Source organism: Magnolia sinica, chromosome 8 (assembly GCF_029962835.1).
Source record: "Magnolia sinica isolate HGM2019 chromosome 8, MsV1, whole genome shotgun sequence".
Taxonomy (NCBI): Eukaryota; Viridiplantae; Streptophyta; class Magnoliopsida; order Magnoliales; family Magnoliaceae; genus Magnolia; species Magnolia sinica.
In genome coordinates this window covers 7,896,585-7,912,546 of record NC_080580.1, presented here as the reverse complement: position 1 = coordinate 7,912,546, position 15,962 = coordinate 7,896,585, and the positions used below count along the sequence as shown (strand labels likewise).

Here is a 15,962-nt window from a genome sequence, read left to right as displayed (position 1 = left end):
CCTAACTGGTCCTGTCTTACAGGCGACCGGAAACCAACAGCAGCCGGTCCTGTTGATAAAGAGGTTGAAATTTTAGACCCGGCTCAATGCAAGAACCCTCAAAATCATGGGCCTATCAGGGAGCGGATATAACCCGAAAATGACGTCTGTGGGACCCACGGGTGACAGCTGAGTAGGTGAGGCCCATCTTATACTTGAGCTAAAGTAGTCCAATCAGAGAATTTCATTAGGCGTCTTCCATAGACAATGAGGCCCATCTTATATATGGTCAGGATCACTAAACATGACCACAGATCCAACGGTTATAGTCCCAGCACATCATAAACTAAATTAAAAAAAAGGAAAGCAGCTAATCCAACCCAAAGTTACTATAATATATTACTAAAATTTATTCAAATTTCAAACAAGACATAGGCAACACACATAGATAAAGTAATATGTATTTCAGCACAATGCATTGATCTTCTCAGATGTTTGTGATGGTCCCAGATCCATTAACCAAAGCGGTGCGATTGGTTTTAGCGGCGCTGACCACAGTGACCACTGGCATTGCACTGCTCCCCGGTGCATTAGTCGCAGTAGCCCAAATGGCCCCACCATAGATGACTACGTTTCTATCCTTTTGAAGGATTAGAACATAGAAGCCTTCGCTTAGGCGGGTATTACTAGCCCAAATTGCAACTCCGTAAGGATCATATACCACAAGGTTTCCATCAGTTTGCATGGTGCAATGGCAATTCCTAGACTTGCCGCCGGTGTTGGATGCCCAAATGGGGTTTCCGTTATCATATAAGACCAGATTGCAATCTTCTTGAATTATAAAACTATAGCTCCCATGTTGCAGATAGTTGTTAGTGCCAAGAGTTTCACCAGGATACAAGATGTTGTCAGCCTTGCAGGCTGGGCTGAGAAGGAGAATGATAAGGAAAGATGAGATTAAGAAGAGATTGAGAAGAGTAGTTGAAAGGATAGTAGGCATGTTTTCACTTCTTGGGTGCGTAAGATTGTAGGCTGTGTATTCATAGATTGATTGAGAGGAGGAGACAGGTGTTGCATGCCTACACCACACACAGCTGTGGAGACAGGTGTTGCCTACGGTGGTGATGTGTTGGTTGTTGTATGTGGGGCTCGTCATGATGTATTTGTTTTATATACACGCGGTCCATCTGTTTTGCCAACCGACGCGGATTGAGTCCTATCCAAGCCCGGACGGTAATCCGTCCAGGCAGGACTCTGTGGGGCCCACTGTTATGTAAGTGTTTTATCCACGCTGTTAATTGATTTTATCAGATCATTAGAAAGTATAATCCAAAAAGTGAGGCAGGGCTAGGGCTTAAGTGGACCACAAAGTGGGGATTGAACTTCCACCATTAAAAACTTCTTGGGAGCTTTGAAGTTTCGGATCAAGCCGATATTTGTGTTTTCACTTCATCCACGTCTACATGACCTTATTAATAGGTTGGATGGTAAAAAAACATCACGGTCGCCCTTAGAAAGGTTTCAACGGTGGGTGTCATTATCACGGTAGCTTCCTTTGGCGTGGTCCATTGGAGCTGTGGACCTGCTTCATTTTCAGGTTCTTACCTTAAAATGATAGGAGAAAATTGATGAACGGCGTGGATAAAATACTTATATCACAGTGGGCCCGACAGAGCCCTGCAGGGATAGATTATGGGGGAGGAGGCAATCCGCGTCCACTCATTTTAGGGCATGGCCCCAAAATTGAAGCAGATCCCAAGCTCAAGTGGACCATAGCATAGGAAACAGTGGGGACAATGACACCCACATTGAATCCTTCTTAGGGCACACCGTAATATTTATTTGCCACCTAACTTGTTGATTAGGTCACAGAGACCTGGAGCTAGGGAAAATGCAAATATCAGCTTGATCTAATACTTTTGTTGGCTTCAGAAAGTTTTTAATGGTGGGCGTTCAAACACTACTGTTTTCTGTGGTGTAGTATAGTTGAGATTTGGATCTACTTCATTTCTATGCTCATTTCCTAAAATGAGCTGAAAAACGGAGGGACAGGATATATAACACATACATCACAGTGGGCCCCACAGTGCTCAACACATCACTGCACCATCGCTCGGTAGTGTGTGCAATACCACCTACTCTGCGTCGGACAAGAGGAATGATCTAGCAGCCCATGTGAATCATGGATGGGTATGATTTTTGAGCCTGAGCTAAGTTTTTTTTTAATCTAATGATTAGAGTAGACGGGGATTGTGTAACGAGTAACTCAGGTACATTATAGTGTACTGAGGAAACTCTTTGGGGAACCACTATGATGTATGTGTCTTATCCAAACCGTCCATCTATTTTAGCATAACATTATAGGGCATGAGCCGAAAATTGAAGCATATCCAAAGCTCAAGTGGACCACACAACATGAAATAGCGGGGATAATGATGTCCACCATTGAAACCTTTCTTGGGCCACGATGATGTTTATTTGTCATCCAACTTATCCATAAAGTTACATAAACATGGATGAAAGGAAAACATAAATATCAACTCGATCCAAAATGTATGTCGCGATCAAGAAGTTTTCAATAGTAAACGTTATGTTTCAACGGTGGGTGTCATTATCACGGTAGCTTCCTTTGGCGTGGTCCATTGGCCATGTGGATAAGACACATGCGTCATGTTGGGCCCTACAGAGTTTGCTCTGTATGCCATGGCCTAATGAGTTATTTACATAGCTGTACACGAATTGATAGCTTGGTCGACGAAAAAACTTGATTCAACTTGGTTCAAAACTGAGGTCAAGCCGAGTCGAGCTAAATTTTTTAGCTCAAAAAAATTTCAAGCTGAGTTCGAGCTTGCTCGAGCTCGATTTGACTCAAATTGAACCCTAACTCAAATCGAACTCGATTCAAATCAGTTAGGTAACTTGGTTATTTTGATATTGATGTTGCTCAACAAGTATTTGATGAAATGACTCAACAAAGTGTCAGTTATTGGTGGCGAGGAAGGTATGAATATGAAACAAATACCTTTGTATCTTAATTTTTATGTTGCCCACTGAGTGTTTGATGAAATATTTGTAGACTGATGCCGCTATTTTATATTTTGTGAGAAATTGAAGGTGCACTCTCCATGTGTTTGAGAAGATGTCGCAGAGGCTCGATTTTGGCTCGGACTCAGCTTGAACTGGCTCGAGCTGCTGACCGAATTGAGCCGAGCTAGCCAGTCAGGCTTGAGGATGGAGCCGAGCCGAGTTTGAGCTGGGGTCAACTAGCGGTCGAGCCGAGTCAAGCTATGCCAAGCTCGACTCAGTTCGACTCATGTACACCTCTAGTTATTTAGTACTTTGGGTTGGGGTGGATTTCGTGATATATAATTATCCAGGTGGACCTATAAAAATTCAAGGTGGACATCACTCTTCCAACTATTTTCTTTTGTGTGGCCAACCAAAATCATGAGTCATTTTGTTTGTTTGCTCTTAGGTGTAATATGGGATTGAATATTTTATGTTTGGAGTGGATCTTACATAAATCATCATGGTAGGCCTCATCAAAATCGAATGCAGTATCTCATACAATTCTTTTGTTTTTATCCAAATAATCTTTCCATGGAGTTGGAGAAAGCCTTGCGAACTTAATTTCTATCAAGCCCACGGTGATGTGGGCCTCATCAAAATCAAATATAGCTTTTTATGCTATTCTTTCTTTTTATCCAAATAATCTTTTGGTGGAGTTGGTGAGAGCCCATTGAAGTTAATTTCTAATGAGCCTATGGTGATGTGTATTCAAAATCTAAGTCCTTACTCTTGCTCGGGTGGTAGACTCTCATGAGTTTCAACTCCCGGTCAAGGGTTCGGGTACCCATGGGTGGTGAAATTCCACTAGCATGAGTGGGTGGGGTGTGTGCGCGTGTGTTAATTAATAAAAATAATTTTTTTAAAAAAAAAAAGTAAAAAAAAAAAGTATTCAAAATTTGAGGTCTTGGTAACGATTCCTTAGTAGGGGTGGCTAACAGTGAAGTGCCAACGGACAGTGGGTGTACTAACAAGCTAACCAAAAATAAAATAAAAATGAGCCTATGGTGATGTGTATTCAAAATCTACTCCAACCATTAGATGCATAATTCCAATTTAAGCCCAATACCAAAAAATCAGTGACCTGTAATTCAAGTGGGCCACACCAGAGAAAACAGCTAAGAGATGTCTACACTTAATATTTACAGGCCCATGAAACCCACTCCAACTATTAAATGCCACACAAAAATTTAACCCTGGGGCATAAGATTTAGGCCCATCAGTTATTCAGGTGGACCACACTAAGGTAAACAATTTGGAGGGCAACTGTTACTGTGTATACTGTTTCCAAGCATGTGGTCCAACTAATTCACAAATGAGATAATCTTTCTTATACCCTTAGCCTAAAATGAGGGGACACACCAGATGGTCTGAATGGATTTTACATAAATATCATGTTGGAGTCTACCTAAGCTGCGGACCATTCGCTTGCACGCATGCCTAACCAGCATGAGTTAAAGAAATGTATGTGGAAGGCAGTAGGATGATAATCATATTGTTCAATGAGGTAGCGTTTTTGAAAACCATTTTAAATTCCATGTCCCTTATCCATAGAAAGGACCCACCGCATATGCCATTGAGCAAGGTAGGCATCACTGACTATTTTCTACTATCTAGAGAATGACTTGGGGGAGGAGGGATTGCTGAGACGACCATCACATGTGCCTGTGCATCCAAGACCTCGGACGTTCACGAGCATGCACTGGTGTAAAAATCAGGCAAGTTACATTGTTGGTTGGTCTCGACGTGTATGAGAAACATGTACTGTTTTAAAGAGGCCCACCGTTAACAAGCCTTCACACAGAAATGGTCAATGAATCTCTCAAGCTGTAAATGTGCCTAAGCCCTGGCCCAGTACTGGCTTATAAACTCATCCGGAGGGGCCGACGTGATAAGAAAGAGGGACGGTTAAAAGAGAAGGAACAGATCCATACCTTCCTATGATCTTTTGAGTGGACCATCCTAATTTTTGGGCCCTGGACATGCTCATGGCCCAGAACCTTCACAAGTGTGCTTCATGGGCACCTGTGCCTAAGCCCTGCCTCAGCCCAAATTCTATCATCCACACTTGCGGCAGATCTGGGCCGTTCATTAAGTGTGCCCCACCATACATGATATATGATAAAATTGCCCGTGCAACCTAACTGGTCCTGTCTTACAGGCTGCGTCTGGTTTTATTAATAAAAGAGGTTGAAATTTTAGGCCCGGGTCAATGGGGGCCAGCCCAGACCATTGAATAAAAAAAATCATGGGCCTGCCATGGACCGGATATAACCCGAAAATGACATCTATGGGACCACGGTGAGCCTGAGAAACGGGTAATAGCTTAGTGGGTGAGGCCCTGACCATGGGCCCACCTTGATGTATGTGTTGTATATCCATACCGTCTATCAGTTTTTCCGGCTCATTTTAAGAATGGCCCAAAAAATGAAGCAGATCAAAATCTCAGGTGGACAACACTATAGGAAACAGCGGTGATTGACCGTTAGAATCTTATTGTAAGCCACAAAAGTTTTGGATCAGGCTGATATTGGTTCAATACGGTGGGCCCTATGATTTTTTAAATGGTGGGTGTACAATGACTACTGTTTCCTCTAGGATTTGGATCTGCTTCATTTTTGGGACCACGCCACAAAATGAGGTGGAAAAACTGATGGACCGCGTGGATATATAACACATACATCAATGTGTCCCCATGGTCAGGGCCTCATTGACTAAGCTGTTACCCGGGCTACACGTAATCCGCTCCCCCAGCATCCAACCATGATTGCATGTTGCCCCATCTATTGATTGTTTCTGAGATGTGGGCCCCTTAGCTGCAAGAAACGAAGAAATTTGCTAGAATACATCTATACTTGTCGCTGTAAGTATTAGGATAACTACAGAACGGATAACATCTGTTGAATCTAGGGCCATATTCTCTGATTGAAACAATTGATCGGATAAGATTCAACAATAATGAAGGTCCCCATGACTGCCTCAAAAATCTTCAAAATCTGAAAATCCTAGACTTTCAAACAAATGACCCACAAAGCAACGGTCAAGAACACAGTACATATTCAACAGAAAAAGTTAAATAATTAAAAAACTAAAGTAGTCCAATTAGAGAATTTCATCAGGGGTCTTCCATCTCCGATGAGGCCCATCTTATATATGGTTAGGATCACTAAACATGACCACAGATCCAACCGTTATAGTCCCATCATATCATAAACGAATTTTTTTTTCAAAAAAAAGAAAAAAAGAAGAAAGGACAGCAGCTAACCAATACATTAACCCAAAAGTACTATAATATATTACTAAGATTCATTCAAATTTTCAAACATTACATACCCATCATCGCACACATAGATAAATATAGAACTTAGGCCAAAGGAAAATGTATGCATTTCAACACAATGCATTGATATTCTTCTCAGATGTTTGTGATGATCCCAGATCCATCAACCAAAGCGGTGCGATTGGTTTTAGCAGCGCTGACCACAGTGACCACTGGCATTGCACTGCTCCCATATGCATTACTCGCAGTAGCCCAAGTGGCCCCACCATAGATGACTACATTTCTATCCTTTTGAAGGATTAGAACGTAGAAGCCTTCGCCTATGTAGGAATTACTAGCCCAAATTGCAACTCCGTTAGGATCATATACCACAAGATTCCCATCAGTTTGCATGGTGCAATGGCAATTACTGGCTAGCCCACCGGTGTTGGATGCCCAAATGGGGTTTCCATTATCATATAAGACCAGATTGCAATCTTCTTGAATTATAAAACTATAGCTCCCATATTCCAGATAGTTGTTAGTGCTGAGAGTTTCACCGGGATATAAGATGTTGTCAGCTTTGCAGGCTGGGGTGAGAAGGAGAGTGAGAAAGAAAGATGGGATTAAGAAGAGATTGAGAAGAGTAGTTGAGAAGATAGTAGCCATGTTTTCAGTTCTTGGGTGGATAAGATTGTAGGCTGTGTATTTATAGGTTGATTGAGAGGAGGAGACACGGATCAGGTGGTGTTGCCTACACCATCCACAGCGGTGGTGTGGTGATGTGTTGGTTGTCATGGGGCTCATCATGATGTATCTATTTTATATCCACGCGGTCTATCAGTTTGCCAGCTCATTGCATAGGCCCAAAATTGAAGCAGATCTGAATCTCAAGTGGACCATATCATAAGAAACAGTGGGGACAATGATACCTACCTTGAAATCTTCTTAGGGTACACCATAATATCATGATATATGTATTTTATCCACATTGTTTATTCATTTTGTCAACTTATTTTAGGAATGAGCCAAAAAAATGAAGGAGATCTAAAATCTTAGGTGGAGAAAATTGTGGGGATTGAATGCTTACATTGAAAACTTTTTGAGGGGCTGTGAAAGATTTGGAACTAGCTTAAATTTTTTATTTCCCTTCATCCAATTCTAAGTGACCTTATCAACAGGTTGGATGGCAAATAAACATTACACTGTGGTCTAAAAAGTTTTTAACACTGGACATTCAATCAACATTGTTTTCATGCGGCGTGGTCCACCTGAGATTTGGATTTGCCTTTGTTTTTCATCTCATATCCTAAAATAAGCAAATGGATGATAAATATGGATAAGACACATACATCATGATGGGGCCCACAAAACGTGTTGGGTTCACCAGCCAAACCGTCTCCACCTTACCTCAGTTGAATCAACCATGCAACGAGGGCTCTTCCGAGTTGACTCAGTCTTGGATGGACCCGTACGGGCCATAGTACGAGTCACATCCGATTCATGAGGTGAGCTTGGATGTTTTGCCCTTAACTCAGGTGAGTCACACCTCAACTCAAACCCAATCAAGTCCGGACGAATCACAGAGTCAAAACCATGGATGGATTCGAACGGCTATGATCATCAGATACCCGTGGCTAGCCCTAAGTGATAGAGATGAATGGACAGTCCAGATTGATGATTAGTTGTCCCATGTATTAATTAAAAGTTTGGATACATTGCTAACATTCATTAAAGGTATAAACGTCATTATTCAACTGCACGCACGCTAGCGCGTGAAAGATAGGCGTCCACGTCTTAAATCTACCCAACAACAACGACGCAATCAGCAAGGTGGCTACTGACATTGCTATGTGGGGCCCGAATGATATATATGTGTTTTATCAAATCCGTCCATCTATTTTTTCATATCATTATAGAGCATGATCCAAAAAAATGATGGAGATCCAATTCTAGAGTGGACCACACCAAAAGAAAACAGTGGTGATTGAATGCCTACCATTAAAAACTTCCTAAGGCTCACTGTAGTGTTTATTTGTCATATAACCTGTTGATTAGGTCACTCACACCTGGATGAAGGTAAAACAAAAATATCAGTTTAATCCAGAACTTTTGTGGCCTCTAAGAAGTTTTTAACAGCGAGTGTTCAACCACCACTCTTTCCTATGGTGTGGTCCATATGAGATTTGGATCTGTCTCATTTTTGGAATGTTATCATAAAATAGTCTGAAAAAACGGATGAATGGCGTGGATAAGACACATAAATTATGATAGGGCCCACAGACCACTGTCAGTAGGCATCAGTAGGCAATCCGCGTCTAACTAGCAAAGGCCCTTTAATTATTTGCAAGGTTTCTCTTCAAGAGCGAAAAAAAACAAAACAAAATAAAAAAAACCGACCACTTTCATCTCACCAACCTGTCACATCTTCAGAGTATTCAATCTGTGTGGAAGGTGGGCCACACTACTGTGATGATCATGATATTAAAATCAGAAAACATTAAATTGAGTTGGTATGGCAGCCAAATGGAGAGAGTGATACACCCAATGCCATCTAACTCGTTGATTAGGTTACAAAGACATTGACAAAGAGAAAACACAAATATCAGCTTAATCCAAAACTTTTGTGGGCTCCAAGAAATTTTTGGATCTGCTTCGTTTTTGAGCTCATTCCTTATAAAATGAACTGGCAAAACAGATGGACAAAATATATAACATATACATCACAGTGGGCCCCACGGTGCCCAACACATCACTGCGCGATCGCTGGGGTAGTGTGGGCAATACCAACTACTCTGCCTCGGACAAGAAGAATGATGATCTAGTGGCCCACATGAATCATGGATCCGTATGATTTTTGAGCCACTAGAAAATTTATAATAATAATAATTATTAATCTAATGGTAGGAGTAGATGGGGATTGTGTACTGAGTGACTCAGTCCATTATAATGTACCCAAGAAACTCTTGGGGGAACTTCCATGATGTATGTGCCTTATCCAAACCGTTCATCCGTTTTACCATATCATTATAGGGTATGAGCCCAAAATTGAAGTATATCAAAGTCTCAACTGCACCACACTACAGGAAATAGTGGAGGTAATTATGTCCACAATTGAAACTTTCCTTGGGCCACAATGATGTTTATTTGTCATCCAACTTATTCGTAAGGTTACATAAACATGAATGAAGCAAAAACACAAATATCAACTTGATCCAAAATGTCAGCGGCCACCAAGAAGTTTTCAACAATAGATGTTCTTTTCCCACTGTTCCTGTGGTGTGGTCCACTTGAGCTTTGGATATGCTTTAATTTTGGGCTAATGCGCTAAAATGACCCAGAAAGATGGATGGACCGTGTGGATAAGACACATATGTCATGTTGGGCAGCCCTACAGAGTTTACTCGGTATGCCATAGCCCAGTACTTCGAGTTGGAGTGGATTTTGTATAATTATCAGGGTGGACCTATAAAAATCAAGGCGAACATCACTCTTCCAACTATTTCCTTTTGTGTGGCCCACTAGAATCACAGGTCAGCTTAATTTTTTGTCTCGAGGTGTAATATGGGACTAAATATCTTATGGTCGGAGTGGATGTTACATAAAACATCATGGTGGACCTCATCAAAATCAAATATAGCTTTTTATGCCATTCTTTTCTTTTTATTCAAATAATCTGTTGGTGGAGTTGATGAGAGCACGTTGAACTTAATTTCTAACGAGCCTATGGTGATGTGTATTCAAAATCTACTCCAACCATTAGATGCACAATCCCAATTTAAGTTAAGCACCAAAAAATCAGGCTGACTTGTAATTCAAGTGGGTCACATCAAAGAAAACAGCTAAGAGAGATGTCCACCCTTGATATTTACAGGCCCACCATAATGATTATATGAAATCCACTACAACCATTACATGACACACAAAAGTTTAGACCTGGGGCCTAAAATCCAGGCCCATTAGTGATTCAAACGTACCATACTAAGGTAAACAGTATGGAGGGCAATAGTTATGGTGTACACTATTTCCAATCATGTGGTCCACCTAATTCACAAATGGAATAATTTTTTGTTCCCTTAGCCTAAAATGAGAGGACACACCTGATGGTCTGAGTGGATTTTACATAAATATAATGTTGGAGCCCACCTAAGCTGTGGACCATTCGCTTGCATGCCCACCCAACCGGCGCCAGTTAAAGAGATTAATGTAAGTGGAGGGAAGTGGGATGATAATCATGTTGTCCATACGGTAGCTTTTTGAAAACCATTTTAAATTCTATGTCCCTTATCCATAGAAAGGACCCACCGCATATATGGCCGTGAACAAGGTAGGCATCACTGTCTATTTTCTACTATCTAGAGAATGACATGGGGGAGAGGAGGGATTGCTGAGATGACTTTCATCACATGTGCATGTGCGTCCAAGATCTGGGACGTTCACGAGCATGTACTGGTGCAAAAATCAGGCAAAGAATATTTATCATAAATTACTAAATAATTTTTTTTTTTTTTTAAAAAAAACTAAAAATATCCTTCCAATGAATGATTCACTTGCATGCAAAGAATTATTCACCTATGGGTCTCTACTCATGGCTCGGTAGTAGACTCACAAGAGGTTCAACACGGGTAATGGGTCAGAGTATCCAAAAGGTGTATGTGAGTGTGAGGGTGCATGTGTTAGTAAAAATAAAATGAGTTATTCACCTGTGTAAAAGTTCACTTATTCCTTAGCTATTCACCCTCTTATTAATATAGGGCTCATCATGTCGCGTGCATTCTTGTCAATGCCTGCATTAGATGAAACGATGTAGATGATGCCACATGACAATGATAAATGGAAGATCTTTTTATTTACATTAATGTTGGATCCCGGTCCTTTGTCACATTGTTCGTGCACACGCATATCCCAACCTACACCATCAATAGTCCGTTCCCTGCACCCCAGTGCACTCAGCAACCCCACACGAGTGATTTGTCCTGGAAGACCATGAACATTCTTTCATAAGGACTGTGTCGTAACTGTGGTCACAATGGCAAAAACCACGTGTCAATCCGACACCTGAGAGCGAAGTTATGGGCATTCAATCAATACACTAAAAATTGCACATATTTGTGTGTGTGGCCCACCTTTTATGGGTCCCACTTGGTGGTCCACACCCAACACTCTCCTAGATGGCCATTCTAGCATTCATGGCATGCCATTCTCTCAAAACTCACTGATTGTTCTCTTGGAAAATGTTGCATACGCTTGATTGCAAGTGCATTCATTTTATTTTTGAAAAAACTCCAGTGCCATCAATACTCCGGTCCCTTCTCCCATGCCAAGTTCTCCTATTCCCATTTCCTATTTACACACACACACAAATAAAAATAATTAAAAATAAAAAAAAAATAAAAATGGAAGAGGCAGAGAGGAGGACGCCCAACCCCCCTTGTTCGCCTCTTCCTCCTCCTTCCTTCCCCTCTTCCCTTCTCCTTTTCTCACCATGCGAGTGGGCATAGCAGCCTACACGCGTGTATAACAGCCTTTCTACATGCGTGCCAACCTGTCATACATGTATTAAATCTAAGCCATCCTTCAGGTAATTATGTCATAGTGTTCAGAACAAATGGACGGATAAGATCACCTTGCCATTAAAAAATTTAAAAAAAAATTCCCTTAACTGTTTAGAACACTGGCTTACCTGATTATTCAACTGGACTGATTTTGATAAAAGGGAATCTACATGGTTAGACCCATCTGATGGATGGCTTGGATTTATTAAACTTGTTTCAGGTTGGGACATTGGCGGCCTAAAACACGCGCGCGTTTGGGTTTGAGCAAAAATCTGCTTGGACACGCAAGTAAGAGGGAGGAGGGGAGCCAGGGCACATGCGTGTAAGATCTCAGCCATTAATCAAGAACACGCCCTGGCCCAGTAAAGGCTTATGACCTCATCCGGAAGGCCGACGTGATAAGAAAGAGGGACGGTTAAAAGAGAAGGAACGGAGCTATACCCTTTTATCTTTTGAGTGGGCCATCTTAATTTTTGGGCCATGGGCATGTTCATGGCCCAGAACCTTCACAAGTGTGCTTCATGGGCACATGTGCCTAAGTCCCGTCTGAGCTCGAGCTCCATCGTCCACACTCGTGGCAGATCTGGGCTGTTCATTAAGTGTGCCCCACCATACATGATATATGATAAAAGTTTAGGCCCGGCTCAATGGGGGCCAGCACTGACCTTTAAAAAACCTTCAAAATCATGGGCCTGCCAAGGAGTGGATATAACCTGAAAATAACATCTATGGGACCCGCGGTGAGCCTGAGAGCCGGGTAATAGCTTAGTGGGTGAGGCCCTGACCATGGGGCCCACCTTGATGTATGTGTTGTATATCCATACCGTCCATCAGTTTTTCCAGCTCATTTTAGGAATGACCCAAAAAATGAAACAGATCAAAATATCAGGTGGACGACTCTAAAGGAAACAGTGGTGATTGACCATTAGAAACTTATTGTAAGCCACAAAAAGTTTTCTATCAGGCTTATATTCGTTCAATACGGTGGGCGCTAGGATTTTTTAATGGTGGGTGTTCAATGCTACTGTTTTATCTGGTGTGGTCCGCTACGGATTTGGATCACGCCAAAAAATGAGGTGGAAAAACTGATGGACGGTATGGATATACAACAAATACATCACTGTAGGCCCATGGTCGGGTCCTCATCGACTAAGCTGTTACCCCGCCTCACGTAATCCGCTCCCCTCACCATCCAACCATGATTGCATGTTGGCCCCATCTATTGATTGTTTCTGAGATGTGGGCCCCTTAGCTGCAAGAAACGAAGAAATTTGCTAGAATACATCTATACTTGTCGCTGTAAGTATTAGGATAACTATAGAACGGATAACATCTGTTGAATCTAGGGCCATATTCTCTGATTGTAACAATTGATCGGATAAGATTCAACAATAATGAAGGTCCCCATGGCTGCCGCAAAAATCTTCAAAATCTGAAAATCCTAGACTTTCAAACAAATGACCCACAAAGCAACGGTCAAGAACACAGTAAATATAAAACAGAAAAAGTTAAATAATCAAAAAACTAAAGTAGTCCAATTAGTGCCCGTTAGGACGGGTGGATTGGAAGGGATTGACTGGCATTAGGGTGGATGGCATGGATTTCAAGGCAATGATGGTGTTGTCAGTGGATTGTCTTAAGATCATCCCAACAGCATCATTACCTTTAAACCCCATCCAATCCACCTTAATCCATACAAATTTGCCTGAAACGTGTTTGGTTTGAGGGATTCAATGGGATGGGACGGTTTAATCCCGGGATTGGCCGGGCGTGCCAAACAGACCAGATATAGCAATCCAGGGCAGTAGCAATCCCATGTATCTCAAGACAATCCACTGACCATCATTACTTGAAATCCATGCCATCCACCCTAATACCATTCAATCCCTTCGAATCCACCCGGCCAAATGGCCCCTGAGTAAAATGCATTAGGGTGGATGGCATGGATTTCAAGGCAATGATGGTGTTGTCAGTGGATTGTCTTAAGATCCATGGGGATTGCTATATCCCGGGATTACTATGTCAAGTCAGTTTGGCACGCCTGGCCAATCCTGGGATTAAACCTTCCCATCCCTTCCAATCCCTAGAACCAAACACGTCCCAGGCAAATTTGAACGGATTAGGGTGGATTGGATGGGATTTAAAGGTAATGATGGTGTTGTCAGCGGATTGTCTTAAGATCCATGGGATTGTTATGTCCCGGGATCAGATCACCCTGTCTGTTTGGCACGCCCGGCCAATCCAGGTTTCAACTTCCAATCCCTTCCAATACCATCCAATCCCGTCCAATCCGCCCAGCCAAACAGGGCCCTTAGAGAATTTCATCAGGCGTCTTCCATCTACGGTTAGGATCACTAAACATGACCACAGATCCAACCGTTATAGTCCCATCATATCATAAACTAATTTTTTTTTATTTATTATTTTTTTTTTTTTAAAGAAAAGGAAAGCAAGCAGCTAACCAATACGTTAACCTGAAAGTACTCTAATATATTACTAAGATTCATTCAAATTTTCAAACAAGACATACGCAGCGCACACATAGATAAATATAGAACTTAGGCCAAAGGAAAATGTATGCATTTCAACACAATGCATTGATCTTCTCAGATGTTTGTGATGATCCCAGATCCATCAACCAAAGCGGTGCGATTGGTTTCAGCAGCGCTGACCACAGTGACCACTGGCACTGCACTGCTCCCATATGCATTACTAGCAGTAGCCCAAATGGCCCCACCATAGATGACTACATTTCTATCCTTTTGAAGGATTAGAACGTAGAAGCCATCGCCTCGGGAGGTATTACTAGCCCAAATTGCAACTCCGTTAGGATCATATACCACAAGATTCCCATCAGTTTGCATGGTGCAATGGCAATTACTAGCTAGCCCGCCGGTGTTGGATGCCCAAATGGGGTTTCCATTATCATATAAGACCAGATTGCAATCTTCTTGAATTATAAAACTATAGCTCCCATATTCCAGATAGTTGTTAGTGCTGAGAGTTTCACCGGGATATAAGATGTTGTCAGCTTTGCAGGCTGGGGTGAGAAGGAGAGCGAGAAAGAAAGATGGGATTAAGAAGAGATTGAGAAGAGTAGTGGAGAGGATAGCAGCCATGTTTTCAGTTCTTGGGTCGATAAGATTGTAGGCTGTGTATTTATAGAGAGATTGAGACGCGGAGTCACGGATCAGGTGGTGTTGCATACACCACCCACAGCGGTGGTTTGGTGATGTGTCGTGGTGTTTTTGTTTTATATATATATATATATATATATATATGCTGTCGTATCCATTTTGACAGCTCATTGTAGGCATGGCTCAAAATTAAAATATATCCTAAGCTCAAATAGACCATGCCATAGGAAATGACGGGGAGAATGACACGTGCTGAAACTTTCCCAGGGCACACCATAGTGCTGATTTGGTCACCTGGACATGAAGAAATGAAAACACGAATGTCAACTTTATCTGGAACTTCTGTGGGCTCCCGTAAGCTTTAAATGGTAGGCGCTCAACCGCTTTGGCATGGTACGGTTAAGATTCGGATTAGAAGCGGATTGGCTGGTGTACCACATACTACCATCTGGCTGGTGTGTTGATGTAACCAATATCTGTGGGTATATGTTTATCCCAACCGTCCTTTCATCTTGCGAGCTAGTCTTAAGGCTTGAACTGGAAAATAAAATAGATCTAAAGATCAAGTGTACCACAGTGCAAAAAGCTGTGGGAGTTCCAACATCAACCATTGAAACGCTTTCTGGGAGTCACAGAAGTTTTGGATCAATATGATATTTTTTTTATTTTCATCCGCATCCGTGTGACGTTATGAATAGATTTGATGGGAAATAAACTCTATGGTGAGCCTACGAACGTTTTAACAATGAGAATCATTGTCCCACTACTATTTTTGGTGTGGTCTACTTAAGCTTTGGATTTGAATCATTTTTAGTATAATGCTTTAAAATAATATCACAAAATGGATGAATAGCATGGATACAGTAAATAAATCATTTTGGTAGAGTACGTCTAACTTTGAGCTATTTTGAGTCATTCGTACAACTTGGATATCGAGGAGCTGCAACGCTCGTCTAACCGTGACAC

The 15,962-nt window shown here is 41.7% G+C and overlaps 3 protein-coding genes across 3 annotated transcripts; all 3 read right to left on the bottom strand.

The window, feature by feature from the left end:
• Positions 1-365: 365 nt before the first annotated feature.
• On the bottom strand, positions 366-997 carry LOC131253856 (mannose-specific lectin-like). The gene has a single exon (XM_058254988.1). The coding sequence runs from the start codon at positions 977-979 to the stop codon at positions 467-469; it is 513 nt and encodes a 170-aa protein (XP_058110971.1). The 5' UTR covers positions 980-997; the 3' UTR covers positions 366-466.
• A 5,043-nt stretch (positions 998-6,040) lies between these two features.
• LOC131252754 (mannose-specific lectin-like) lies at positions 6,041-6,998 on the bottom strand. Its single transcript, XM_058253430.1, has one exon. It carries the CDS (start codon positions 6,971-6,973, stop codon positions 6,461-6,463), a length of 513 nt encoding a protein of 170 aa, XP_058109413.1. The 5' UTR covers positions 6,974-6,998; the 3' UTR covers positions 6,041-6,460.
• A 7,330-nt stretch (positions 6,999-14,328) lies between these two features.
• On the bottom strand, positions 14,329-15,001 carry LOC131252753 (mannose-specific lectin-like). Its single transcript, XM_058253428.1, has one exon. The coding sequence runs from the start codon at positions 14,976-14,978 to the stop codon at positions 14,466-14,468; it is 513 nt and encodes a 170-aa protein (XP_058109411.1). The 5' UTR covers positions 14,979-15,001; the 3' UTR covers positions 14,329-14,465.
• Between the last annotated feature and the right edge of the window lie 961 nt (positions 15,002-15,962).